The sequence below is a fragment of the Lepisosteus platostomus genome, chromosome 14 (assembly GCF_059453375.1).
Source record: "Lepisosteus platostomus isolate fLepPlt1 chromosome 14, fLepPlt1.hap1, whole genome shotgun sequence".
NCBI classification, from domain to species: domain Eukaryota; kingdom Metazoa; phylum Chordata; class Actinopteri; order Semionotiformes; family Lepisosteidae; genus Lepisosteus; species Lepisosteus platostomus.
In genome coordinates this window covers 26377505-26405281 of record NC_142624.1, presented here as the reverse complement: position 1 = coordinate 26405281, position 27777 = coordinate 26377505, and the positions used below count along the sequence as shown (strand labels likewise).

The following is a 27777-nucleotide window of genomic DNA, read 5'->3' as shown; positions in this document are numbered from 1 at the left end:
AAACCATAGATGTGGGGGGAAAAGGAAAGATTATCTACAAAGTATTCACAGAGAATCGCCATCTTGCTTGGGAGATACATGTTTAGCGGACGCACGACGGAGTAGCAATAAAGCATTTCGTGTTGTTGACAAATACGTTGTTGGCTGTGTTTTGCGATCTGTTTATGAAAGCGACAAAACAATTAGAATATTGTAATTAGTGATCTCAAATGCTGTTTGATACCGTACGTCCATTGATTCTTTGCGCGAAGCTCAGCATAGTCTATTTGTAAGTGTTTTTGCGGCTTTGGGGTTCGCAGAGCCGACGCTTTCTAAATCGACCCTGATAAGTGCTGGTGCTCCGTTACCGTTTAACGGGACAAAAATGCACAATGCCGCAATAGCAACCCCAGAACGCAAGTTTTGCTTAAAAAAATAAAACTTCATGGTCGCACTACAAGTTCCATCTTCCAACGGGCGAGGTGAACGTTTTTCCGGTGTAGTTTTAACTATCGTGGTTTGCAACGCCGCATTGGTAGTTTTATAATATTTAGTATTTTTTTAATGACGCGTGCTTATGAAATAATATAATGCTGATGTAACAGTGAAACTGTGGAATTGTTTATTTTTTTACATGAAAACGATACTTTATATATACCCAGCAGACGATTAGTATACCCAAAGTATCATTAAAAGGTAAAGCAATTTTTTAAAACATATCGATAAAGAACTTCTGTTCACTAGATATCGGTAGACATTTTAATAAAATATAAAATAGTAGGGCAGCAAATGATTTTATAAAGTTATATCAACAGCTGTTATAAGTTCTGTTTAATTTTCTTAGTTTCTGCAAATCGTGTGTTGCTTTTGCATGGCTGGAGTTTTCCGATGGTGTAATTACTTTTCTATCAAAAATATATAGTTGTACGTTTAATTAATTGAAAATGTACAATTTATTAGAATTTTTTATAACACGGTCGAAATAAAAATACTGGACTGTTGTTTTGAAGTTTCATTTGATATTGGGGATATAATGATTGTTTCTCAAATGCACTTTTAAGAAACTGTTAGTGGAGAAATAGATGCTGTTTCCAGACCGCTGAAATGGCTTCGTGCTCAACACAAAATGAGGTGCCCACACAGAACTCGTATAAACACAACAGCCCTCGAACCGCGACGACACCGAAGTGGAGAAATGCCTATTTCTACCTGAGCTCTAGGTCGATTGGCTTGTTTTCCCGTGATGCTGGAACTTTGTACCGAAAAAATATGAGAATGCTTCGTCACATTTTGCTACAGGTAACGTTAATAGTTTTGCGGTTGGTAGGTGTGTTTAAACATGACTTGAACCGAATGTTTTAATTACTGTATACTGTTGGGTTAACTTCAGTATTTACGAATGTTCGCAGAGGAATTAATGTTTCCTTTTCTTATTTTTAGTGTTTTTACATGGTGAGTGAGAAATGGGTATTGAAACAATGACAGCTATATTTTGGTCGAAATATGGTTTTGCTGTGTGCTGTAGTATCGCCGTTCATTGCTCATGTAAATGAAGTCTCTGCAGGGATAGCTGTGAGGCATGACAATGACTTTTTTAAGCTGATAACTTTTTGTCGACTTTTGTGTGTATGTTGGCCTGTCTCTGAATAATTGTAGTTGGCAATGCTGAATTTCAGATCACCCATATCCTTTCTTTTTAGGATACCACTAATTTCGTAAATGTTTGGAGAAAGCATTCAAAAGGCCCAATTGATTATGAGCATGGAAAAATATACTTTGAAAATTACCGAAGTTGCTATAGCAGGTAAGGTGCGCTTTTCTTTCACCTTTATCTTATAGACATCTCAACATTAACTCTATTTCCAGTAGGATAGAAAGGAAGTCCCTATACTTTAGATCTAAGTCTTCAACATCTACTAGTTGCAGGCCATGTGATAGTCTATACTGTGAGATATAGACACAGATCATGCTTATGGTGTAATGTGCAAGAACAGTGAAGTTCAAACTATTTCCTTTCTTAATGGTAGTAGACAATGTGATGAATGTGTAATGAATACAGCCCCACGTGCAGTAAGTTGATACGTATGTTTTGATCCACTTCCTGTATTAACAGTATTCCTCCAAAGCCACAGTGCCTGTACAAGCTGCCAAATTGCTCCAAGTCGCAGAAGATTGAAGATGCGTTGATTTGTCAGTGCCCGCTCGTAAGTTTTTAAGTTGTTCTCAGTGCTGTACGTATGGATTTCATGTTTCTGCAAGATAAGGGAAAGCACTGTTTACAATTCATTAGTTTCAGTATCAAGGTCAAATGTTTTGGACAGCATGTCGGTACAGTAACTAGCACTGCTGCCTCACACACTGGAGTTCCTGGGGTGCTGTCTGTGCAGAGTTCATGTGTTCTCCCTGCATTCGTGCGGGATTCCTCTGGGTGCTCCGGTGTCTTCCCACAGTCCAAAAGCATGCTGGTAGGTTAAATGCCTTCTGGGAAATTGATCCTGGTGTGAGTGTGTGCGTTTGTGTCTGCACTGTGAGGGACCGGTGTGCCCTCCAGGGTGTACCCAGGCCTGCGCCCGTTGTTTTCCCGGCTAGGCTCTGGCACCCCCGTGACCCTAAATTGGAAGAACTGGTTAGAAAATGGGTGGATCAAAAAATGTTTGTCAGTGTGGTTTAAATTTTCAATTATGTGTGAAAGTGTCTGAAATACTGAAAAGGCTGTATAGAAGTATCACTAAAGATGTTTTAGGGGTTTGACCTACAACTGCATTCACACTTTGTACCTTTTTTGTAATTTCTATGAAAATACGAAAGAAGTAAGTAATAAGAATTTTGCCTATAAAAAAAACAGTGCAGTGGTCTTGCTGAAATTGAAAAGGGTTTGGAGGCCTAATATTAGTGAGTTGAAATCGTTAGTTTCAGGAGGACACTGGTAAGAATTTCAATACCTTATTTGAGAGATTCCAGACAAGACTGGTCTCGATGAGTTTCTACCAGCTGGCCTCTTCAGGCATCACCTCGGGACGTTTTAACTATGGAAATGCTCCCTGTGCTGGGAGGAAAATGCTCTTCCTCAAGGCTTTGCAGAAAAAAGGAAATGTATTACTGGTGAAAAGTTTGGAATGAATTCAATGTTGTAATGATTAACATTCCTTCATAGCAAACCAAAATAGTGTCATAGCTGTAACTTCAATGCTGTGATGGCACCGTAGAGGGATTGGGGACTTGAACAGTCTGTGGAATGATAAATTATAAATTATAAAATGTTCTGTTTTTCTGTAGGATAGAACACTGCCAAGTCCTTCAGACCGTAACCCATGCCTTCTGGCTCTTAACGCAAGTAACTGGTTGTATTGCTATTCAGCAATGACAGGAGAACAACTGGAAAAGGTCTATTTGTCTCCACGCTATAAATTTAGGTAAGAGGCCATTTCTCAAATTTCTCCTTCACTGCAGTGCCTGGCTTTAGGCTACACAATGTAATACACGCGGAAGCAAACAAACTTTTTTTTTAAAGTACAGTGTTTGTAAGGATTATTCGAATTAAATAATCTCAATTTCAGTCACTTGATTTTTTAAGGAAAAGATAATAATTTTTTACTACATTCAACACAGTATACCGTAGCAAATACATGAAGACTGATTGACCTTTGGTCAAGCACGGATTTTAGACTCGTTCAAGTATATTACATTTTGTGCTAACCTCCTATTTTATATATGTATATTTATATATACCATGTATAGATATTATATATATATTTATATATACCATTGCCAAAAAAGGATTATCTAATTATGTACTGCGTACCTTAAATTTGTTTGAGTTCGATAGGAATGTGAACAGGGAATCCCGATCTGGCACTATATACCCTGTACAGATAGGAACGTAGGTCACCTGCCCACATTTAAAGCAGATGTGGGCTGACTGTCCTACTTTTCTAAGAGACATTAGGTGGATCACTTTATGTGGAGAAATGAGATCGACAGATCATGAAACTTCAGAATAGTTTGTCAAACGTTCCCCTAAAGCAGTATTGTAGATTTGGTTGAAGTTGTCTATATGCAAACTGTAAACAAACCTTCTCCCTTTTTGGGTTTGAAGTTATAGTTTTGTAGTCTGCAGAATACTGGAAAACACCAACCCTGTAATGTGAAGGGTTTACGTTAATTAGCTTTTGTCACCTGTTTAAAGATCCAAAGTGTGAGCATTAAGCAATTTATTTTTCATCCTTTAAAACTAATAACAGGTTTAAAGCGTTAAATGTAATTTTCATAGAATGTGTGTGTTCGATCATCTCACTACCATCCTTACTTTGCAAAATTGCATGTACACCACTGTGAGTGATTTACATCTTTAGTTTTAGGAATAAATCATAAAAATAGCAAGTTTCTCATCAACAGATAAGTGGAGGGACATTTAAAACTTGAAACATACAGTATCAAGAAAGCTGTTAGCAGATGTGTCAGTGTTAGGCTTAAAGAAGGAAACCTATAGATTGTATGGTACTTGACTTGAATCTGCACTCTACAGAACTTTTAAAACGTTCTTTAAAACCTACCTTTGCATTTTCTTTAGAAAAGCAAAAACTGTTAATGTTAAGTACAAAATATTACACAAAATGTTGTTTATGCATCCTTGGAGTATGTCTTAGTTTAGTCTATTTATAGTCACCAACATGGAAATATACAATATAAATGAAAGAGTGCTGTAGATTTAACTTGAGACTGGTGGAATGGTGGTTACTATTACATATATTCTATTAATATGGCTCATGGGCCTCGTAGATCAGTGTTGACATTTCTGTTTCTGATATGATTACTTTTACAGTATCACTGGTGAAAAGTTTGGAATTAATTCAATGTTGCGGTAATTGTGATTTCTTCACAACAAACCGAAATAGTGTCATAACTGTAATCCCAACCCTAGGTGATAGAACTATAGAGGCATGAAACAAAGCATAGGAGTCTTGCCTTTATGTCCCATGACTCCTATGTTAAGCCATGATAGCACTGAATTAGTACGGTAACTATCATATTTTTGTGGCAATGAATGTGAGGATACGGTGGAGTAAATGATGAATGAAATAGAATGTTACTGTATGTGATGTTTGCTATATCAAGCCGATCAGGTGTTTTATAATGCAAATCTGGCAAGAGCTCTTTAATAGATTTTGCAGCAGTAACTAGGGAGCTGGCCTGGACTGATTAATTTGTTATGTCTAGGTTAGTGCAGCGCTGGCTATTTTCCACACTGGAAGCCTTTGAGTTATTTTATCTATCCTAAAATATGTGTCAGTTGGAAAGTTAGTTTTCATGAGGTTAAGCCGTAGGAAAATGCATGAGACTTTCAACATTATATTGTTGTTGTGTTATAGATACCTGTGCTGGGATGTTCCCCAGGAAACTCTCTGCATTAAGTCTGTTCAAAATAAACAGACATCCATAGCTAGGCAGGTGAGGACAATTGATTTAATTTCTTTAAAGGAAAAATTGAAACTGTGCAACAATGTGTTGTTGGGATGCTACAAGTCTTTTTTATGATGTGCTTGCAAAGGTTTATGAACCATAAATGGTCTCTAATGTAGTCCCAGATTGAAGGAATTCTCAAGTTGCAGATCACAAACCCAGGTTTGTAGGTTTCCACTTTTCAATTAGGGATACATGTATTTATGAATATGCATGTTAATTTTTGACATGAACATATTATTGGCAAACCTTGCTTATTTTTAATAATTATTAATCATACAATTGGCTCCTTTTATCTAATTAATGGTTAAAACGTTGTGTACAAAATATTTTGTAAAGCATTGAATATTGTTTAATTACTTTTTGGAAGGGGTATCAAATATTTTCTATTTTTTGCAAGCAATGCAACTGTTTTTACTGTCCCTGTAATTTATTTAGTAATAACTGTTGGAAGATGTGTAAATCTGAATTTAAGTAGATAAGAGAAATCCTGGCTTTTAATTCTGTTTTTTTTTTCCCCAGACAGGGCCTGGACAGGATACTTTGATGTGCCTGGCGGTCTTCAGAGTTCTGCCCCTGGAACTGCTGGGCATGTTGGAGATCAGCAGAAGAGTAAGAGCAAAATCATTTCCAGATAAGAACATAGGCAAGGTTACAGACAGGAAAGGGTCATTCTGCCCTTCTAGCCTGTTTGATTACTTTGACAGCACGGCTGGTGTATACAACGGAGCCTGTAAAACCATAAATATCGCAGGAATGTGCTGTGTTAATCTCTTATTATGCTTTTGTTTGCAGGTGTTTGGGAACAATGTTGTCGATGTTATGCTTTCTCAAGGGATTCTGGCCATTTCTCACAGCACTGGCATGGTGAAGCTATATAGCTTTGAAAATATTGTAGAGAAGGTAAATCGGGGAGATTTAAACCCATAGAACATGTCTTGTGAAGTGTCTTTTTGATTTAGAAATAGAATTCCATTTTGTGTGTTTTGGAAATACAAATACAAAATCGATGCGCTCATTTTCTAGTTCTTTCTATAGTGGTATTTCTGTAGCTGCATCATCAATTCAGGGTTTAGGGGGTGAGCCGTAGCCTATCTCAGCAAGCAACAGGCGCAAGGCAGGGTCCACCCTAGATAAGACATTAGTCCATCATAGGGCCCACACAGGCACACACACTCACACCAGAGCCAATTTTCCCAGAAGCCGATTAACCTACTAGTGTGTCTTTGGACTGTGAGAGGAAACCTGAGCACCTGGAGGAAACCCATGCAAACACTTGGAAAAAATACAGTACAAACTCCACATAGATAACAGCCGAGCACCGGAATTGGACCACTGCGCCTCCCAGATACAAAATCCATTTTTATTACTTTCAGATAGTTGGTCTCGAGAGTATTAGCAATTCTTAGTCTTTATGTCCTGTCAGTGCAAATTGTTGACTTACTGTATGTCGCTTCTTAGTTTTATATTTTCACTTGTCTCACTAAAAAAGTTCAGTGCTTTAGTGTTTACACTAAGTTCAGAAAAACACACATTTAAGCAGTATTAACCTATGATGCAATACTGTTTTTTTTTCTTTATAGTTTATGATTAAGAAACTGACGCTTGGCGAGAAATGTGAATGGAATGGAATTCAGGGCTCTGTTGGAGAATCTCCATTGGGCATCCCCTTCAACATCCAGATCACAGGTAATGGAAGACTGCATATGTAGTAAAGGAAGGAAGTTTCTTTGTGACGCAGACTAATGCTGAAGCCAGATGATTTTCTCTGGTTGCATTACATGTGTAGATAAGGGTGACAAACTTCCATGCCTCCTTGGAGGGGAGTCACTGCTCTGGATTGGGAGGAGCCAGTTAAGGTGGCTTGGGCATCTGGGGGAGGGTGCCCGCGGGGTACCTCCCTTTGGAGGTGTACCGGGCACGGCTCACTGGGAAGAGACCCCAGGACAGACCCAGGACTCGCTGGAGGGAGTATATCGACCCACATGTGCAGCATACTGTCAAAACATCTTTTTTTTTCACCTAAGAAATATTGCTAGACTATGTCCTATGCTATCACTAACTGTGGCCGAAAAGCTGATCAACACATTTGCGTTCTCTCGAATTGACTACTCTAATGCTCTACTGGCTGGGGTATCTAAATCTACTCTGAACAAACTGCAGTATGTCCAGAATTCAGCAGCCAGAATCCTGACCAGGTCTAGTGCAAGTGTTCACATTACTCCTATCCTGGAGTCCTTGCACTGGCTTCCGGTCAAATTCCATGTAGACTTTAAAATCCTCATGCTCACCTATAAGGCTCTGCATGGCTTGGCACCTCAGTACCTGTCTGAACTATTATCGCCCTACTCCCCACCTCGCAACCTTCGCTCTTCTAATTTTGCTCTCCTTACTGTCCCCCAAGCCCGTCTACATTGTATGGGTGACAGGGCCTTCTCCTGTTATGCCCCCAAACTCTGGAACTCTCTCCCCAAGGATATCAGAGAGTGACCTTCTCTAAACTCCTTCAAATCCAGACTCAAAACCCTCTTCTTCAGAAAAGCCTTAACTTAACTGGTTCCATTCTTCACCCCTCTGCTTTCCTACAGTAGTACCACCATCCATGGTCTCCTCTCTATATTGTAATTGTGTTTTATCTTGTGTATTCTTCTTATTTATTGTTGTTGTCATCCTGTAAAGCGCTTGGAGAAGCCACCTTTAAAGGTGCTGTATAAAATATAGTTTATTATTATTATTATTATTATTATTATTATTATTATTATTATTATTATTATTATTATTATTATTATTATCTCTCATCTGGCCTGGGAGCATCTGGGAGTGCCCCAGCAGCTGGGGAAAGGGATGTGTAGTCTGTTCTGCTCAGCCTGTTATCACTGCAGCCCTCCCCAGGAGTAAGCTGTTGGAAGAAGGGTTGTTGGCTGGTAGTTGCATTACAAAAACTGGCAAATGTAATAAAGTCTTTAACTTAGAATCACCTGAAAACATTAAATGGAAGTTGTAATTTCTTTTATACAGATAGCCCCACTTTGATGTTTGAGGTGTCATGTTTGGAAAGTGGATTTCAGATAGGAGGTCACCCCTGGCACTACATTTACACTCCAAGGAGCAAGAAACACAAAGGCACCTATCACATTTGTTCATTGAAGGATGGCCAGTTGGTAATTAAGCTCTTTAGTGTGCGGCAAACTCTGTTTGACTTTAAAAAATAATAAAGCCCCTGTGGTGGTTTTGAGACATTTGAAGTGTAGAGCAGTGTCTGTTCCTAAGTAGGTTAATGCTTTTTCAAGATGCCACTTTTAGAATCCTGTGCAGGTGTTTGTGGCACATGTATTTAGACACCGTATGAGAGTGTCACTGTAAAATTAAGTAGCTACAATGTAAATGTAGCCTATAACATATAAATTAAATTCCGGTTCCTGCTGAACTTTGTGCAAAATTAGGAATCATGCAAATCAAGAGGCACCAAAATGTTTGTGTTCCCAATTCAAATCTGTAGTTCCATTTAAGTTAAAAATAGGGTTTACTATCTAGTTGTGGGGTTTACTTTAATAAAAAATGAAACTTTAAAACAATAATGGTGGACTGGAATACATAATTTAGGTATAGTATCTCAGAAAAAAACCCTAGTTATCTACTATTGTCACCTTTACTATCCTTTGATGTAATTCTGGTAACATTACTTTAAATTCATTTTATAAATGTGATTTTTTGTAAAGAAAACAAGTTATTTAGAATACCTTTAACTGTGTTGTAGTTCAGTAGTTCAAACTTATATTGATGTCATAGGCAAAGAATGGAATTCAAGATATGAATTGTTGTTCACTGGAATCTGATTGGATCTATTTTCATCCTGGAGATTCTGGAAGAATCATCCATGTTGGGCCAAGTAAAGTTAAGTAAGTAACAGAAATGCCTTTTCAGTTATGCAAGTGTCTTAATCTGGAGATCAATCATAAATACAACCAATCTTGAGAGCAATCTTTTACTTTAATATTTATTAGCTTCACCCATGACTTGTCTTTTACAGTGTTCCACAGCTTTGCATTGTAGTCAAAGTAAAGTGCTTGACATTCTTTTTAAAAGAGAGGTATTTGGAAGAGTTGCTGTTTGTAATTTACCAATATATTTAAGTCCAGCTTAAATATACAAGAACATATACTTGTATGACTGCCATTAGTATTCAAGCAGTCTTGATATCTTCACTGCTTCAGGTGAAATGGTCTGTTGACTTTGGTAATTTTATATGAAATGAAAATGCTATGCAGTAAAAGGAGCTAATTATCTAGCTGTTTATGTATTTTTTGTCCTCCAGTGTACTTAAAATAGCGGAAACGCAAGAAAGTCTTCTTCAGTTTGAGGTCATACAGGAATATTCTATTGAGGCTCATCGAGAAAATAAGGTAAGGAAATTCCTTTGTGTAATGTGTATTTATAGTATCTTGTGTTTTTGCATTTAAATAAACGTCTCTTCCTTTTAAATATAAATCTTGTGAGCTTGTAAGATGCATCAAGTGTTTTATGTTGGATTTATCTGTGGTCTCTGTGACAACCTGCTTGCATCAGCTAATGAGAAGTTTGGATCATTTGCATATGAAGCGTTAGTGTATTCTTTCTTCTGGGACTCTACTCTCTTGCACTATGTTTAATTGGAGAGGTGGGTCTGCAATTGAAGACAGCCCCTGTGGATTCTCGAGCTTCAAGAACAACCTTTCATGCAGAAGAAATAAATGAATAATTCATCCGCTTTTTACCACAGGCAGATTCTCTGGTCACTGTCACAGCTTCTGGTCGAACAGTGAGGAGGAGATTGCACCAGCTGGATGACGACCCAGAACAAGAGGTATTTGAGGAGAAATAGCAAATTCGTTTGAATTGAAATTAGACTTCCACCAAGAATGTGCTTAATGTGTCCCATGGAACCTACGAAACTCCACCCTTATGAAACTTGCCTGAAAGCCAATATAATAATAACCATCATCATCATCGTCATCCTTACACTTACATACATGTCCAGCTCTTTAGCACTATATAGGTATAAGTACTTTACAGGTAATGGGGACTCCCTTCCACCACCACCAGTGTGTAGCCCCCACCTGGATGCTGTGATGGCAGCCATAGTGCGCCAGTACGCTCACCACACATCAGCTATCAATGGGGAGGAGAACAGACTGATGCAGCCAGTTCAGAGAAGGGGATTATTAGGAGGCCATGATTGATAAAGGCCAATAGGAAATTTGGCCATGATGCCGGGGTACCACCCCTATTCTTTTTAAAGAAAAGATGTTAATGTCTCAGTGTCAAAATTACATTCTTGAAGCAATAAATAATAAAATCTCCTCCCATTCTTAAGTCTTAACGCTTGAAGTGCATTGATGGCTCATCTGATTTCATGTTTTTTATTATTTAATATCTTGGTACCAGTACGGTCTGTAACGTTTTACATACTGTGTTATTTGGAACAACAATCTGTGAAGATTTCCTATAGCTCCTAAAAGGGGTGGAAAAGCAGCATTGCTGGTTGCTCAAGTAAATGGTTGAGTAAAGTAAATTTCTCACATAAAAAGAAAGCCTAATTATCAAAGAAAGCTTTTGAACAGATTTCTACAGCTCTTATAGAAGCCCTTTATGTATGTATCCCTTTACTGTATAAGGTCTGCATGACCATGCTTCACATGCAAAGATGGAGTGCTAAATAGCACCCTTCTGATAACTTTGATGATATTTCTTCTTTGAAGAACTTTATATGCATCAAAAACATTAAAAACTATTCATGGTCTCAAAAGGCCTTTTACATTTAAATCCTGACAACAGCTAAAGAGTTAATCTAAATATCGATCTGGTTTGGGATTTTTAGGATCTAGCTTACATTGTGGATAAGTTCATGTATCTCTGGTTGAACAATACTGTCATTCACAGGTATGTAGCATTTCTGCCTTTTCCACTCTGTGAACACCTGAGTGAAATGTTAATATAATACGTCAGTCATTTGCCTTTCATTTTCTGAAAATTTTATTTCTTTTTATCTTGGCGACATTTTGTTCTGTTCTTTTGGTGTTTTAACTACAGTACCAAGCTACTGCTACAGCATTTTTAAGTGTAAATGACTGTGCTCTTTGTTAAATGTTTTTACTGCATTGAGCTGGATGTTTATCTTCTGTTTTTTGTTAGACTTTCCAATGTGTAGAATACGAAGATGAACTTGACCTGTTGGCAGTTGTATCTGTGACCCAAACAGAGTCTGAAGGAAAGGCCCACGTTGGTATCTACGACAACTGGAGTGGCGTTTTGATGAAAAGTGTTCCACTAGTAGAGTCCTGGGATGTGGTCAGTCAATGCTACATTTTAAATTGCTTTTCAGGAGAATATGTTGTGGAAATAGGTAGCCGATAAGTCATTTACCGTGCACCTGATATATTGTTATTGTAATTAAAATGTTATGGAAGGGCAATGCTGCTACCAAGGAAAAAACAATTTGCCCCCTTATCTCATAATTACCTGAAAAGTATCTTGTAATTACAAGATAACGCAGTATCTTGTAATTACGGGATAGCAATGATTACATCAGTGTATGTACAACCTGTTACGCTGTGCACTGAATGTATCTAGAAGCTACTGGAACTTGGCTGGCACTTTCAGTTTAATGATTGTGCTAATGTCCAGCGCTGCAGAATTTTTGTGGATTTACTTTCAACCGGGGTTTAGTCAGAATTAAATCTTGCCATTTTTAGCAAATATGAACAGAATCATTAAAAGCAAGTGGACCAGTTTTAGAGATCAAAGCAGTGATGGTTCCATTATGAACAATTATACAGTACGTGCAATCAGTTCCACTGCTTAAAACTGTAAGTCCGCACGTAGCAGTATAGATTATGATCACATAAAGTATGCGAGAATTACTATCTCGTAATTGCGAGATAAGGGGGCACATTTTTTTTCCCTTGGTGGCGGCAACGCGCTTCCGTAAAATGTAGAGCTCATGTTCCCAAAAGACAAAGCATATACAGTATGTGAAATGGTTTATGGTTCTGTGTGTGGAAGTGTATTCCATCCATCTTCTAACTGCTTCTTACAACTCAGATTCATGGGGGAGTCAGAGAGTATCTCGACACACAGCTCTGAGTGTACACCCTGGATCCGACACTAGTGCATTGAAGGGTTGAACAGACACGAACACTTACCCCAGAGCCAATTTTCACAGAAGCTAGTAAGCCTACCGGTATGTTATTAGACTACGGGAGGAAGCCCATGCAAAACTGAGAGAGAACTTACAAACTCCACACAGACAGCACCTCGGTTCTGGAATTGAGCCCAGGGCTACAGTGCTGTGAGGCAGCAATGCCAAACGCTGTGCCATTGTGCGACCCTGGAACTGTAATCTTCATTCACAACTCTGAGTCAAGATATAGTATGTTTAGAAATTCCAAAGTCCTGTTCTGAAGCTGGGTAATCTGCCTGACGAGGTTGTGGGAAGAGATTAATACTTGCTAAAAGTATTTTTGCCATCAAGCAAGTAAGGTTTAACACATACATGGTTACAAAGAGATCCCCCCACCCCACCCCCTAACCAAAGAAAACTGGATTGTTATTGTTTCAGAGATTTATGAAATGGAAAAATTAACCTTCCTGTTAAGACTCCAGAAGGAGGTTTTTGGGAGATGTGGATTATTTATATAACCCAATGATCATGACTTTATGTTTCTGGAAGTTTTTCATTTTTCACCCCCCTTTCTCCACAGCACTATACCCCCCTGTAAAAATGCAAAAAAATGATAAATAACAGACTTTATACTCTTATTTGTAGGACTTGAGATTTTGATTTGACTGGCAGCTCTTTTGTTTCTGGTTACCTTTGTGTTATGTTAATAAAAAAAACATAAGTAAAAAAAAAAACCTTAATTACAAAACCAGGTAGTGACTAGTTTTCCTAATGCTGTTGGAATTGGTTTGTGTTTCCCTTTTGCACTGTCAACGGTTCGAAATGAGAAGACAACGGTAACAGTGCACCTAAAAAAACAACATCTTGCCTTGACCTTACAGTTAATATCAAAACAAGATTTCAACTGAGTAAAACTGGTGTTATTAGTCAACAGGGCAATACACTGTGCTCTTGAAATTGTATCAGTTGCCGCTGACAGCCTTTTCCCCTTTTCTTCTTCTAGACCTACGGTCACCAATTTTTCTTTGACTGCGACACAATTGTCCACATTGAACAGGAGAAGAACCACAAATTTTGCTGTCATGTCTACAAAATGACCCGCTGCCAAGAGGAGAATGAATAACAATGGAAGAGGGGACACTAAACTACTTATTGGTGCTCAGTTTCTGATTGATCTTTGGCAAAATACACTTTGCGGTTGAAGTACTGTACCATTACCAAATGCAGTGTATTTTCATAGGTGCAATGTTTTCTGCGTTTTGTCAGAAATTGAATTATCATCTGGTGGCTTTCATCACCCACCTTAAAATTCTGCATTAGCATCAAACTGTTATTTTGTCTGTTTTTGTAAAGTGTGTTCAAAATCCTGTCCTGAAGAGTTAATAGAGGCAACATTTCCATGCAGCTGAGATAATATATTTGATAGTTTTAAAATCTTGGATGTTTTTAAATAAAGCAAAAATACTTCTTCTCCCAGCATTTCCAAAATGTCTAATTATTTTTCAGGAATATGTTAAGTTTTTCTTCTCTGAAGAACCACAAATACAGTTTAGATTCTGTGCTGTGTACGTTTCACAACATGGAAGACCGTTTGGCTTCATAGACAAGGTCCTACCATGGTCCTACCTTTCGTTGGAAATCCTCATTTTTTCAAGGCAAAGCTTTAAGGTTAAAGTCAACAATTACAGACATGTATATTTCATCTTGACTTGCTACTCATCACAAAAGGGTATTTTGAAGTCTTGCCTTTGACTTTGTGCCATAAAAGTATTAAAAATATCTTATTACAAAAGTCCTAACAGTTACTTCGAATTGATAAAAATGTTGAATTAAATTAAAAATCAACGGGGAACATATTACGCATAATATATTTATCGAAGATAGTTCAACTAAACACAGGGCATTTACTATGGTATTGAGTTTGATTAATTTTAATAATAGCCAAGTAGATTGGATAATTACATGTTATTATTTGTAATACCCTGGTAATAATAACATCTAATTATGTAAAGCCATAAACAGAACACGTCCTGTTAGTCACCTATGGGCTCTCAAGGTAATGTCTCTCAGCTACGAAAATTCTTTCGTTTCATAACTGCTGCGTGTAGGTTTGCGTAACGAACTTTGTTTAAAAAACAAATACTAGGTTTGAATAAAACGCAGCGTCACGGGCGCTTGGCGCATAAAATCGAGTAGCGTTCGCAGTTCAGACAAGTTTCCAAGTCTCCCATCCCCCAGTGACCGCTAGAATTCCTCTGCTCGCCGCTCCTGACTTCTGAGGAAGTCCGTCACTTCTTCCGTTCAGTCCAGCTGCTGCTCTTTTGCGAGCGGCAGAGATGGCGATGGAGAATTACAAACAGTTTTTGTTTTTCTTAGCGACCTCACTGTCTGTGGGCTTCGTCGCCGTTGTTTTCGTGCTGCGTTGGGTCCTCTATTTTAGAGGGGGTTTGGCATGGGACGGAGACCAGGCAGAATTTAACTGGCATCCAGTTCTTACCGTGACGGGGTTTATTTTCATTCAGGGAATCGGTGAGAGTTTCTTTTTCGTGTGGCTTTTGAGCTGTGTGCATGAATTAATGGTTCATTGCGTAGTTTGCATAACATTTTACTCGTTTCGGTGTTCCATGACATTTGTCCTAAACTAAAAATGAAACGTGCATTGAAAAGTTTTCACAGTTGACAGTGTACAGTAAAACACGCCTTCAAAAACAACTCTCAGGGTTGTAAATCAAGTTGCGCAACGCTGTTTTTTCGCCGTTGTTCTTAATAGCGCTGTTTTAATGAGCTTGATTTTTGTGAGTAAAAGTTATTAAATGGATATCGAGCTGATTCATTAAATTAGATATTACGAACACTACAATGGCTTGCTCGGTATTACCATGGCTTTATGGTAACAATTTAGAATTGTAAGGAGGTTGTCTTGAAAAAAGTTCAGACCCCCTGGAGTTAAAGCCTGCACCATCACAGTGCATTCGTTAATCCTTTGGAGTGCCACTAGAAAATTAATTCACTTGGAAATCTGATTTTTTTCAACATAGGTAGGTGCTGCTTAATTCCTGAAACAGAGCGCTGGATGAATCTCCCTTTACCCTCTATTTATTAATGCTGTAGATTAAATTGTATATCTTTAATTAGAAATCTGACTGCTTAAGCGTATTCATTCTCAGGTATTGACGCCTAAAACAACAGGAGATCATTTGTACGAGATTAATTTTCTGATGGAAAGAGATGTTTGCAGACGCATCGCAGTGTGCTTCTTTGTAATCCGACTGCGTGCAACCAAGTTCTGTTGATGAACTGCGTTGTAATCTAACATAACAATGTCCATTTTTACAGCTATTGTGGTGTACAGACTACCATGGACGTGGAAGTGCAGTAAACTGATGATGAAATTCATTCACGCTGGTTTAAATACCCTGGCCTTCATTATCGCCATCATTTCGCTGGTGGCAGTGTTTGATTTTCACAACACCAAAAATATTCCCAATATGTACAGTTTGCACAGCTGGGTTGGCTTGGCTGCTGTCATACTGTATGCTCTGCAGGTGAGTGTTGTGGAATTCTGCATGGAAAGAAACTACTGTCAGTAATCCCTGCGTGTTTTAAATCACGTTTTCTGCATATATTTCCGTTAATATCTGGAAGCTGCATAGGTTTTGAGGGAATAATACACCACGTTTAAAATACATAAACCGAAGTGCTTTCATATCAGTATATCCTTTTTGTTTATTTTAGATTGTGAGCACATATTGCGACCTTAATAAATGCGTATTTCATTTGTTATGCACGTATTTAAGCTGCAAGTGTGGCAGAAACTCTTCGGAAAACAAAACTGGTTATTCTCAAAAATAGAAGGCGTGCAATTGCTTCTTCAGCCGTTTTGTTTGAAGATGTTTTTGTCTTCTCCTGATGCAGGAGAGAGAATGAATTTATTTAAGCTTACATTGATTATTTATGATGTAAGACACCTTCCTGGGGATGAGTAGTACAAATTTTAGTATTGATTTTTACTAAGCCTAAAACCGGAATTCTTTTAATATAAATAGCGAGTAGGTCATGAGGTGAAAATGAGGTATTAGTACCCCCTAGTGGGCAGAATCGTATTTGCCGCTGAAATGTCATTGGTTGTAAAGCAGGACCGTCATGTTTAAAAGACATGGTCAAAAACCCTCCTATCACATGTGTCAACAGCTTCTTCTAGGTCTCTGTATCTACTTGGTCCCCATTACCCCCGTGTCCATCAGAGCTGCGTTCATGCCCATACATGTGTTCAGTGGCCTTTTCATCTTTGGATCCGTTATTGCTGCTGCCTTGATGGGAATCACAGAAAAGCTCATTTTCAGCTTGTAAGTATGGGAGGAGATTGTCATCTTGTCACGCAAGAATTCATATTTTTAAGTCTGCCTTGTTTCTCTTCAGCCTGTCAGACTGGCTTTCTTCAAAGTCTCGTTGGCTGTGTGTCTTGTCACTGACTGCTTGTTTTATTGTCTGCCTCAGAAATAACCCCAAGTACAGCAGCTCCCCTCCAGAAGCCATCTTTGTCAACGTGCTGGGCTTGTTGCTCCTGCTGTACGGGGCTCTTATTCTCTGGATAGCCACCCGCTCCCCCTGGAAGCGCCCCAGCGAGCAGTCGGCTCCGGCCAGGCTCACGAACGGAGGCGGGTGTAAAAGTGACCGGGAGGGGCTGACCATGTCCGACTCCGTCGCCGAGGTCCGAAACGAGCCGGATCCCAGCAGCGAGGCCCGCAGGAGGAACCCCAACCAGGACGAGGCAGGGCAAAGGTCAACCATGTAGGGCAGCCTGCGCTGCCTCCGACAAGATCGGCAGCCTACGGTGGACAGAAACTTTGCTTGACGTGCCGAAATTCCATCTTTGCCAAGACCAGAGGAGGACAAATCCCATTTCTTAGCCAGCGTTCTGAAACACTGTGCACCAGTTCTCCAGCTCAGACTTCGGTTTGTTTACGGCATTGCATTTATTGAACAGACAGCCTCAGCGTCACATTCCAGTACTTTTATAAATACATTTACAGCTCCTTACTGAATTTATTAGAATTGCATTCCATCCATTATTCCTTATTAGCAACTGTTGCACAGCTGGTGTTATTGAATTACATTGACGTTCAGATATTTTAAGCAATAAATAGGAAATTTATATAGTCTGGGGAAGATTAGATTCCAGCCTGGGGTGCCTTTTGTGGGGATTTTGCCCATGCATTTATACTGGTATGCTAGTGTCTTCCCACAGTCCAAAGACATGCTGTCCAAGTTGATTGGTGTATAGAAAGTAAACCCCAGTACATGTGTGCCTTCAGTCCAGGGTGCTGACCTCTGCCCTACTGAAAATAAAAGGTTCTTAACTGAACCTCCTGAGGGACTGAACCAGCAAATCATGTCACCTGAACCAAAGTTGAGCTCTATGATCCCGGATTCGACTCTGGATCATGTCACTAGCTGACTGTGACTGGGATTCTCATGTGACAGCACACAAACTATGAGTTTGAGCTTATAATGACAGGGTCATTAGCTTAGCACATCATTAATGGATAACGAATCAGTTGTTTAGAAAACATTAAACCTAGCTGAAATAAGTCTGTGGGCAACTTTTCTTGGAAATAATACATGTCGAGACAGTACGGAGTCCAGTTAAAAAACAGACAGAAGGCACAGGAGTACTCCGGGTCTGGAAACACTGTTACAGGACATATTGTATAATACCATGAAATGTTTCAAGGCTCTGCCTTGTGGACCAAGATCATACAGTACATAGTTTATTTCCATCAGTGTTTCTGAATCCCAAAGTGCATTCCACGTGATAACTAAGTGTCACAAACCAACATTCTCATACTATCCCTATGTTTAGGCGTGCAGTTAAAAGCATTGTAGAATATGTACAAGCTTGTTGTTTTTGCATAATTTTACAAGCAGGAGAGGTACTGAAGTTGCAAGAGCAGTGAGCTTGCGTTTTTAAAGAAAGGTACTTTTTATACTGTATACTCAGCATTCAAAGAAACACGTGTATGTTTACAGCATGTAGTATATGGCATATAAACGTGCATGCGTGTTTGGAACCTCGATTAAAGATTTTTTGGCATCATTTAAAATAATTGATTATGGTGATACCCTTGAGTGACTTTGACCAATGCTTACTTACAAAATCAACTCATTAAAGATAGAATTGATTGACCACAGGCCATTGAATGTCAATATGAAAGCTGAGAAAGAAAAACGCAGTCACAGAGAGTCAGTAAGCCCCTCTTATCAGGGGAACTTTGATTTGATGCTATTGGTACTGTATGTTGAAGGCTTACTAAGTCAAAGCACTGCTGCATGTGGACTTAGGTGTTCACAGCTAGCAGTTTCTAATCGAGCAAACTCTTAGTCAAACACATTACATCAATATCAAGTCACATTCTGGGAAACCACACAAGACCTCACTAAGACTGGGAGGTTCTGTGTGTAATGTGTTGGTCAGGAGTGTCTTGTTGCTACACAGGCTTCTAGACTAAGACTTCCACAGCAGACCAATCAGTTAATCAGCCAAATTAATTTACTTAGGTCATTTCTGGTTAGTGACCTACTATACAAATTTGGGGTATTTGTCTGTCAATAACTGTGAATTTGTTGTAGTTAAAAGTGACATTTCCTTTGATGCTCAGTATACATTTTTTGTTCTAAAACATTCCTGCAGAAAACTGATGTATTTTTATATGAAAATAACTGCTATTCAGGTTGGATGAATATTTCCACTGAGAGTAAACATACAACTCAAATCTTATGATTAAAAAAACATGGGTTTAGTTTGTAAATTTGTACATGAATTGTTTACAGCATTGCTTAAGAAAACAATTCTGCAGTGCATTTTCAGTGGTTTATGCTGTAACAAGTATTTTTGTTGGAGGTGAAATGTAACTTATAGCAACCTTTGAATATTTGTTATTTCATATAAAATGATAGACGGCACTATATTTTGTTATGCAGAATGTACTATTTTATTAAAAGGCAATGGTTGTAGCATTGAATTTGGATTGGCTTCTTTTCAGTGTCCGACTTTCTGCTAATGCTTTTTTATGTCATTTGTAGGTTAATAAAATTCTGTTTCAATTAATCAATTTCTTTGATGCTTTATACGAAATGCTTGACAGAGCTCAAAACAACGGGAAATCAAGATGATCTGGACTTGATTTTCAGAAATTCCAGTGGATACAAATAGAATACATCTGTACTGTACTTCAAATATCTGCGATTGGAACAGACTCATCTTCTGTTTTGGCACTGTCATCTTCATCTTTGATAAATGGTTTCCATTGTTGGAGATTCTGAAGCAGAAACAGAAAGAATCTGCAGGTTATTTGGGATAGATACATTACTCTGTATTCAGTCCTGCAATGACAAACTATAAGGCATTGTGGGGAAAAAGCTCTATAAAAGAGGCTAAGCTTTTTTCAGTACTACAGCAACAAAAGCATAGTAATTAAAGCGTAAGAGACAACAATGGAAAATATATACAACATGAAAATGTGTTTCCAAGGAACTTATTAAACAAGTTGATGTAAGAAGTTCCATATTTAAACTATAAGTACATTAGATACAGAAGTATTACAGATATTAGATGTGGTATTCAAAGTAAAAGCAAGAGAAGCTGCACTGTGCTCTAGCAACACCACTACAGGATTCCCATGAAGAGTAGGAGGGCAGGCTTCTCAAACACTGTTGTCTGCCTTAAAGAAGGACAGTGCGTTCACAGACGTTTCAGGGAGCACATTTATTTATTAATGGGACTAAAGAAGCAATAGTGGTAATAGATACAGACAGAGTATATGAAATATCTAGGTTTTCAGAGGGCTTTTGATAAAATTAAATCTTTTCCACAGAAAAGCTTTTATTTTTGCATTAAGGGCTATAGGAATTCCAGGTAATGCATGTTTTTGGAATTAAGGACTGGTTAGTGTAGAAAAGCAGAGTACAGTTAAGGTGTAAATGCTCAGATTGAGTCTTGTAATTAGTGGAGTAACACTCCACAATAGTAACACTCCACTAATGTGGAGTAGATGTGGATCTGTATTAGGACCATTAACATCAGTAATCTACATTCTGGGACACTGTGCAATCTTTTGAAGTTTGCAGATAATATCAGAACAGGAAAATCAACATACGCTACAAGCATCAAAAGACATTCAAAAACATTAAATACAGCCAAGTGGAGTGTTGCATGCAGTTAGTGAAAATTAACCTTTAAACATAAGATGTGAAGCACTGGCCTGAAAAAGCTACTTTGAAAAAGGTGTGTCTGTTTTCCTACGATGAGCATGGGGAAGGTGAACAATGTTAGGGAATATTGTTAAATGTGCAGCAGGTAAATTAAATGATCTTGAGGCAAAACTGTTTAATGCACTAGGAAGACCTAATTTAGAATACTGTGTATAATTTTAGTCACGATGTTACAAAAATATACTGCTGGATCTTTCTAAGCTAGCGAATAACCTTGTTTTTAAAACAAGGTGTGTCAATATGTATTTCTCAAATATTTGTCAAATTCAAATCTAGTTTTTAGAATTGGAAATGTACCTGAGTCTACTGCTCTCTTTCCCAGCAGTCCAATAAACATGTCATCCATAAATTCTGAAAAAGAGTGTTCCATTAAACAAGGAAATTTCCCCTGTGTAGTAAAGGCTAGAGGAACTGCTATACTAGTAGGACAATTTGAAAACATTAATTGTTGATCCTTTGTAACTGCCCAAATATGATTTCTAAATAAAGAAAGGAGCATATAAGTCTAAAGCTAATGGTTTAGAAAGTAATATCTAATAATATAATAATATTCTTACACTTATCTAAAGCTTTTGTGGGCACTCCATTCAAAGCACAATACAGGTAATGTGGACTCCCCTCCACCACCAATGTGCAGCACCCACAGATCAGCTATTAGTGGGGAGGAGAACAGAGGGATGAAGCCAGTTCATAAATGAGGTTTACTAGGAGGCCATGATTCGTAAAGGCCAATGGGAAATTTAGCCAGAACACCAGGGAAACACTCCTACTCTTTTCGAAAAACACCCTGGGATTTTTAATGACCGCAGAAAAAAAATGACCTTGGTTCTACGTCTTATGCTTTTTACAATATAGTGTCCCCATCACTATACTGGGGCATGGGGACCCACACAGAGCACCCCATACTGGCCCCACTAACACATCATCCAGCTGCAATCTTAGTTTTTCCCAGGAGGTCTTCAGGTGGCTGCCAGTTGTGAGTTGCAGGGTGATATAATGTAGCTGCTGGCACTAATATGTTCGTTCTTAACCTCTTCAGCAATGTACTATATATGCACAGCATTCTAGTCCAACATATTGGTTGACTTTAATATACCATCAGGATCCTGTGCTGTCAAATATTGCTGAGTAATAATACTTGCTTGCCCTTAAATTTAGCTTCTTACCCCCAAAGTACGATCCCAAAACACTTCACGTAGAAGAGGGGACCCACTTCATTCACCACTACAGAGCAGCCTTCACCTGGGACCAGTTTGCACTGGTAACCCCACTGCACAGCAGATCGAGGGAGTGGTGACAAATAATTACAAGAGATGCTATTTGCTGTTCTTTTATATGTGGTAATCACTTGTGATAAATACTGTTTCATACTTACTTTTTGTTTTCCCCAAATCTTCATACTTGTGGATTGCTAGGAAACAAAACAGAGCATGTTTAATGGTCATTTGTCATAAATTCTGCCTATTTAGGAAAATGTCATCTGTCCTAAATAAATAAAAACAGTGCCGTGCACAATTCAGAACACATTTCTGTTTAGGGCTGTTCAAATGTAATTAAACTGAGCTCATCAGGGATCCCTTCATATTTGTTTTGACCTCAGCTACAATTAGACACCATATCAGGTTTGTTGTTGTACTGACCCTGATCTTTAAATGTCACATTTCGAATGTAAGACAAACTTACAAAAAGGCCGGATTTTGGTGTTTGCAGGCCCTAGGCACTTTCACTGCGAAATGTGCAAAAAGAGAGGTGAACGCCAATTGAATTACATCGATTGACATGATGCACTTTAAACTATTCTAATGCTAAACCACGTGATTGATGGACCGAGTCGAGCAACCATCACTTCGATACTTCTAGTTTCTAGAACAGCCGCTAGATAGCGCATGATTATTGATTTAGAGCACCTATAGTCGATCTCAAGCATGATATTTCAGCTCATTTTTCATTAGTCACTAGTGTTTCCCTCCCTAAAAATGTCGTATTCCCTAGGCACTGGGCCTAATGGGAAATCCGATACTGCGTACAAAAACAGTAAAATAACATTATTGGCTATAAATCCTAACATCCATGGACAGAAGAAAAAAAATGCATTTAGCATTTAAAGGCTGCTTTGTGGCGTCTTAGAAACAGTCAAAGAAGTCTTTACATAACTTACTCAAGGTGTGATGTTTATGAAACAGTATTACTCAGGTGGGGTGGCACTGGTTGGCATTGCTGCCTTGCAGCTCTTGGGCCCTGGGTTCAAGTCCTGAGGTGTTATCTGTATGGAGTTTGTATCTGTTTGTTTTCACATGGGGTTTTCTCTGGGTGGCATAATTCAAAGACATGCTGGTAGGTGAATTGGCTTCTGTAAAAACTGACACTAATGTGAGTGCCTGTGTGTTTGTGTCTGCATGTGCCTTGCTCCCCATCCAGGGAGTATCCCGTCTTGTGCCCAGTACCCAGTGCTTCCTAGGGTGAGCTCCTGCCCACTGTGACCCTGAATTGGTTATTGCCATTAGTGAAAGTTATACTCCTAGCTCAGTAAAAATGTAAGACAATAGTATGCAATCTTCTTGCTTACACAAGGGGGTGCTGAAAGCCTGATTTACAGACTGCAGTGAAGGCTGGAATAAGGTCAGGGTTATGGCGTCTCTTATAACATCTTTTTGTTCCTTTCAGGTTCCTCAGCTTGCAAGTTTCTGCCTTTAAAGGAACGTGCTTACCAGGGGGTGAGTGGTTTCTTCTGCAAATCGGCGTCTGGCAGTGCCATTGAAGACAGGGGATACGTGCGCAGACCGGCAGCAACACTGACAGCTACATTTGAGTCCAAATGTCTTTTAAAAAAATATTTTCCACAAATTTACCTGCAACCCTCTTCATTGCTCGCCTTCCCATCAATCCCACAAAGTCACTTGCTCCTGGCGCCCAAAACCTGGTGTCCCGTACTGGTGCCGGAGCTTCCCAGCGCTGTTGGCCTCTGTCAGTATCACGGCTCACAGAATGGAAACCCAAGCCAAGCTGGAAAACATATGCACATAAGTACTCTGGAAAACACATATGTACAGTATAAGGGCTTTGGAAAATATATATATGTATAAAAACTCTGGAAAACATACAGTACATATAAGGGCTGAGCTGAGAGTTAGCTATTGCCAGTCATCTATCTGCAGAACACAGGTTAAGGATTATGGAAAGAAAATAAACTAACCAGAGATCACAAAATCTCCATGTCACACATCTCCTGTGTGTCATGAAGTAGCTCATGTAGACGGCTGTGTCAGCATGCGTAGGCTGCAAAGGAACAAGTAAAGATTTATTCCGTGCTGAAAAAGAAGTGAAAAAAACACAAGTTTTAGCTGTGGAGCCTGAAAAGTTGTGTTTCTTTTCTTCTCTTTTCAGTATGGAATAAACCTTTGTTCCTTTGCATGTGTGTGCTGCATACAGTCAAGGAGCAGGGCTGAATCTTTGACTTTCTAAGTGGATCCTTCAACTGGTGTGCTCTGATTATGATTTATGATACCATTATTGTTCCTCATCACATCACACAACAGACCCAATATGATGTATCTAAATACATATTAGATAACGTGTGTTATGCATTGGGCAAAATTTAGATCTAAGAAGAACTAGATGTATCAGGTAAGAAATACTCCTTGTAACAACTTAAAGTGATTAAATAGTAAAAGTCTATTAAGAAATAGTACAGTCAATTATATATTATGTTATACATAAATATAAAGGCTACTAGCTTAGCTTATTGTTTATGATATGACAGATAAAATTACCCTGGGCAATTGTTAGTCTTATAGAAACAAAAAAACTTGATTAGTTTCTTAATCACACTAATGGATACAGACAGACCTTAAACCAAAGTCCCTATAGTTACTTGATAGACCTTCATTTTATTTTAGCATTTATAGTCCTTCCTAAAAGAACATCATTTTCAGTTCCATTTTATGTAGCTCTTATATTAAACCGAATCAATAGCTATGAGTTATCATTATGACATTATAATAATAAGTTTTATTTCTTTATTAAATTTTCAAAGCACTTTACAGAGAGAAGAAAATACACAGTGAGGGGAGATAGCAGAATGGTAACATATTAAAAATAGTTATGAATGTCCATGTAAAATTAATAGAGTAATTATGGTCAAAAGCAGCTTTTTGTTCCTTCTTCTTCAATTATTTCTCTAGATTTTTTGTTTTCACTTCCTCTGTCTCGTCAAGGTTTACTTGTCTGTAGCATATATAATCTGGTATCTGTTTAACATTCATGTACACCAATCAATACAATTAACACTAACATCCATAGCCGAAGACGATAATCTTAATTTCTAGTTCATCTCGTCAATGACATATACATTGAAAACACAAGTCACGAGTTTACGTATGCTTCAAATTACACAACAGATCCAAAGTGTTAGTAATTTTAAACAAGAAACATGAAATTTACAAAAACAAAATACAAATAGTACAATAATACAAAAACAGATAGGAAAATCAAAGAATTATTATTTTCAGGTTGTTGATAACAGTAAAAACATTTGAACATTCGGATTAAATAGGTGTCTGTTAGCCTACTAAAAGTTTTATCCAGGGTTCTCCAAAGGATGTGTAAATAACGTATTCTTTAAGAGAAGCTCCAGTCTAGAGCATCCGATACAATGCTCAGAAGAATGCTCCAAGAGGAGATATTTTACATAAATTAGGTTAAGGCCAACACGGGTTTTTTGCTTTACTAGCATAGTATTTAAAAAGTATTATTTTAACTATACCAGAAAAGTATAGCCAATTCAAAACGTCTTGCATTTTGAATGCAGAAAATTACCTGTACTCACCTTTGTTTCATGGGTGTTAACCGCGCTTTCTTTCTTGTCTGTCTCTTTCGCATTTCCAGTTCTCAGGATGAGTACTAATAACATCACTAAAGGTATACATTTCATCTTCCCTTGTGTAATAAATCTACCGTAGAGGCACTCCAACAACTGAAAGCTACCTTTTAAAGTGTCTGCCAGGTACTATATACTATAAATGTCGACGTTTTCAAATGTTTTTTTTATGTTTTAATGACTACTGTTTTGTAAAAAAAAAAATGTATTTTACTTAAAACTCAATCCGTCTACCTATGGTCGAAAAATGTCCCTTTTATAGTAATTTCAAACCAATTAGAGAATGCGACATCTACAGGAGATTTTTAGGACTCCAATGAATTGCCTCTCTGAGTGACGTTTTCGTTTTATAAGTTTCACAATAGTGAAAAGATGAAACGAAGGACAGTTGAAGGACCTCTTGTCGTGATCTTTGAATAACAACACCACGCTCAGTGCATTTAGTAGTACCGATTAGAAAGTAGTACAGACTCAGAAATTAATACAAAAAATTGTGTGAACATAACACTTCAGATAGATGCTGTTTTATCTACGTAATAATTCCAATAATTGTACGTTGTAAAAAAAAAAGAGGAAAATGACTATTAACAATAATAACTATTATTATTGTTTTGTTTTGAGTTTTTGGAAGAAGACTAAATGAAAAAATGCGTCTAATACTTGCTTCTCCACATCAGATACAAGTCAGCAAATATCTTTTGTCTACCCTTTTAACAGTACAGTAGTCCAAAACTGCGTGGCTGTTCTTAATTGCTGGTGTCAAATATTACACTACTCGGTTTACTATTTTACTTTTCTAAAAAACAAAAATGTATTGATGGCTGATAGAAACATCTCAGTTCTTTATGTTCCTGCTGTTATATAGTCCTGAAGTGCTCTTCTAAGTGCTTGTCCTAAATGTGTTCAAAAATGGGTCAGAGGCAGACGCTGTTATGAACGGCATGTACTGTGCAGTATATATTCGAACGTCTATCGTTGCTTCTTCTTCGATTTCTACAATTCTGTAGTGCAAGGTATTTCCTATATAAAGTTTTTCTTTAAAAACAACATTGTATAATATATGAATCCAAGATTCTTGCAGACATTTATACATTTTTTTTATATAGAACTCAACGTCATCCAATATTATGAGAGTACATAATAACCTGCACTTAACAACTATGACTACATACTACTTGTTGTCAGTCAGTTTTGTATGACTAAAATGTTTTAAATGGTATTTCTTGAAGCATGGATGGCACATTTTACTCAACAGTATAATGACACTGATACAACAGTGTTAAGCACAGGTAAAGTGCAGATACAGTATATTCACACATCGAACAGACTTGCTGTAGGTCTAGTTGTCTGCCTGTACAAGTACAACACTGTATGCTCACAGTTTGCTGGGAAATCACGACAGGGCATGTATTTCTGGAACAATTAATCTCTTTTAAATTCTCAGGTGAAAACAAGCAATTAGTGGAAATGAGCGCAGTGCTTATTATAACACATCTATACCAAATGCATCTCAGGTCCTGAAACTATCTATTAATATTGTTCTTGTAAAACGGTGTATATAGATTGAAATATGTCAGATCCACTACTGGGAAAATGTCTTAGACTTTTTGCATTGTTGTTCTGATCTTTTCATCCAGTGATTTTACTTCTTCCTGTAGGAACACTATTTAATGGCATACCTCAAAACAATATAAAATTGTAGTCAATTTGTTTTTAACAGATAATTTTGAAAGATCTGTACAATATTTGCTGATTTTTACCTTTAGGTTTACAGTTGTTAAGAAATAAATATGATTTTAATGATGAGAGACACCTGACCATGAGTCAGTTGGATTTGTAAAGATTTATAAAGGTTTGATATAAACACTAGTCATAGCCAGCAAAACACCTTGCAAAACACAACTGGTAACCCACTGAAGCTAAAAGATGTAATTTAAAAAAATTACACCTGGATGAGAGATCTCCTGGGAAAGCTAAGGTTGCTGTTGGAGGATGTGTTAATGAGACCACTAGGGAACACTAATCCAAAGAC

At 37.9% G+C, this 27777-nt stretch overlaps 3 protein-coding genes across 6 annotated transcripts; 2 read left to right on the top strand and 1 right to left on the bottom strand.

The window, feature by feature from the left end:
• Positions 1-34: 34 nt before the first annotated feature.
• dcaf17 (ddb1 and cul4 associated factor 17) lies at positions 35-14067 on the top strand. 3 transcript variants are annotated; one of them, XM_088605315.1, is made up of 15 exons: positions 35-268; positions 1041-1278; positions 1680-1783; positions 2093-2183; positions 3256-3392; positions 5349-5427; positions 5962-6051; positions 6235-6342; positions 7023-7128; positions 8458-8600; positions 9229-9338; positions 9755-9842; positions 10199-10282; positions 11611-11766; positions 13602-14067. In XM_088605315.1, the coding sequence occupies exons 2-15, from the start codon at positions 1084-1086 to the stop codon at positions 13719-13721; spliced, it is 1611 nt and encodes a 536-aa protein (XP_088461441.1). In that variant the 5' UTR covers positions 35-268; positions 1041-1083; the 3' UTR covers positions 13722-14067. The 3 variants fall into 3 exon arrangements, with proteins under 3 accessions (XP_088461441.1, XP_088461440.1, XP_088461439.1); XM_088605314.1 differs by having other exon boundaries at positions 35-461; XM_088605313.1 differs by having other exon boundaries at positions 35-675.
• Positions 14068-14786: 719 nt separating this feature from the next.
• Positions 14787-19620, top strand: cybrd1 (cytochrome b reductase 1). The gene is made up of 4 exons (XM_088605319.1): positions 14787-15127; positions 15935-16143; positions 16790-16944; positions 17096-19620. Exons 1-4 carry the CDS (start codon positions 14935-14937, stop codon positions 17391-17393), a joined length of 855 nt encoding a protein of 284 aa, XP_088461445.1. The 5' UTR covers positions 14787-14934; the 3' UTR covers positions 17394-19620.
• LOC148649103 (uncharacterized) lies at positions 19567-26623 on the bottom strand. Of its 2 annotated transcripts, XM_088605320.1 has the most exons (5): positions 25695-26619; positions 23719-23872; positions 22245-22280; positions 21167-21220; positions 19567-19917 (listed from the first exon to the last, which is right to left on the bottom strand). In XM_088605320.1, exons 1-5 carry the CDS (start codon positions 25797-25799, stop codon positions 19883-19885), a joined length of 384 nt encoding a protein of 127 aa, XP_088461446.1. In that variant the 5' UTR covers positions 25800-26619; the 3' UTR covers positions 19567-19882. The 2 variants fall into 2 exon arrangements, with proteins under 2 accessions (XP_088461446.1, XP_088461447.1); XM_088605321.1 differs by lacking the exon at positions 21167-21220 and having other exon boundaries at positions 25695-26623.
• Positions 26624-27777: the final 1154 nt, after the last annotated feature.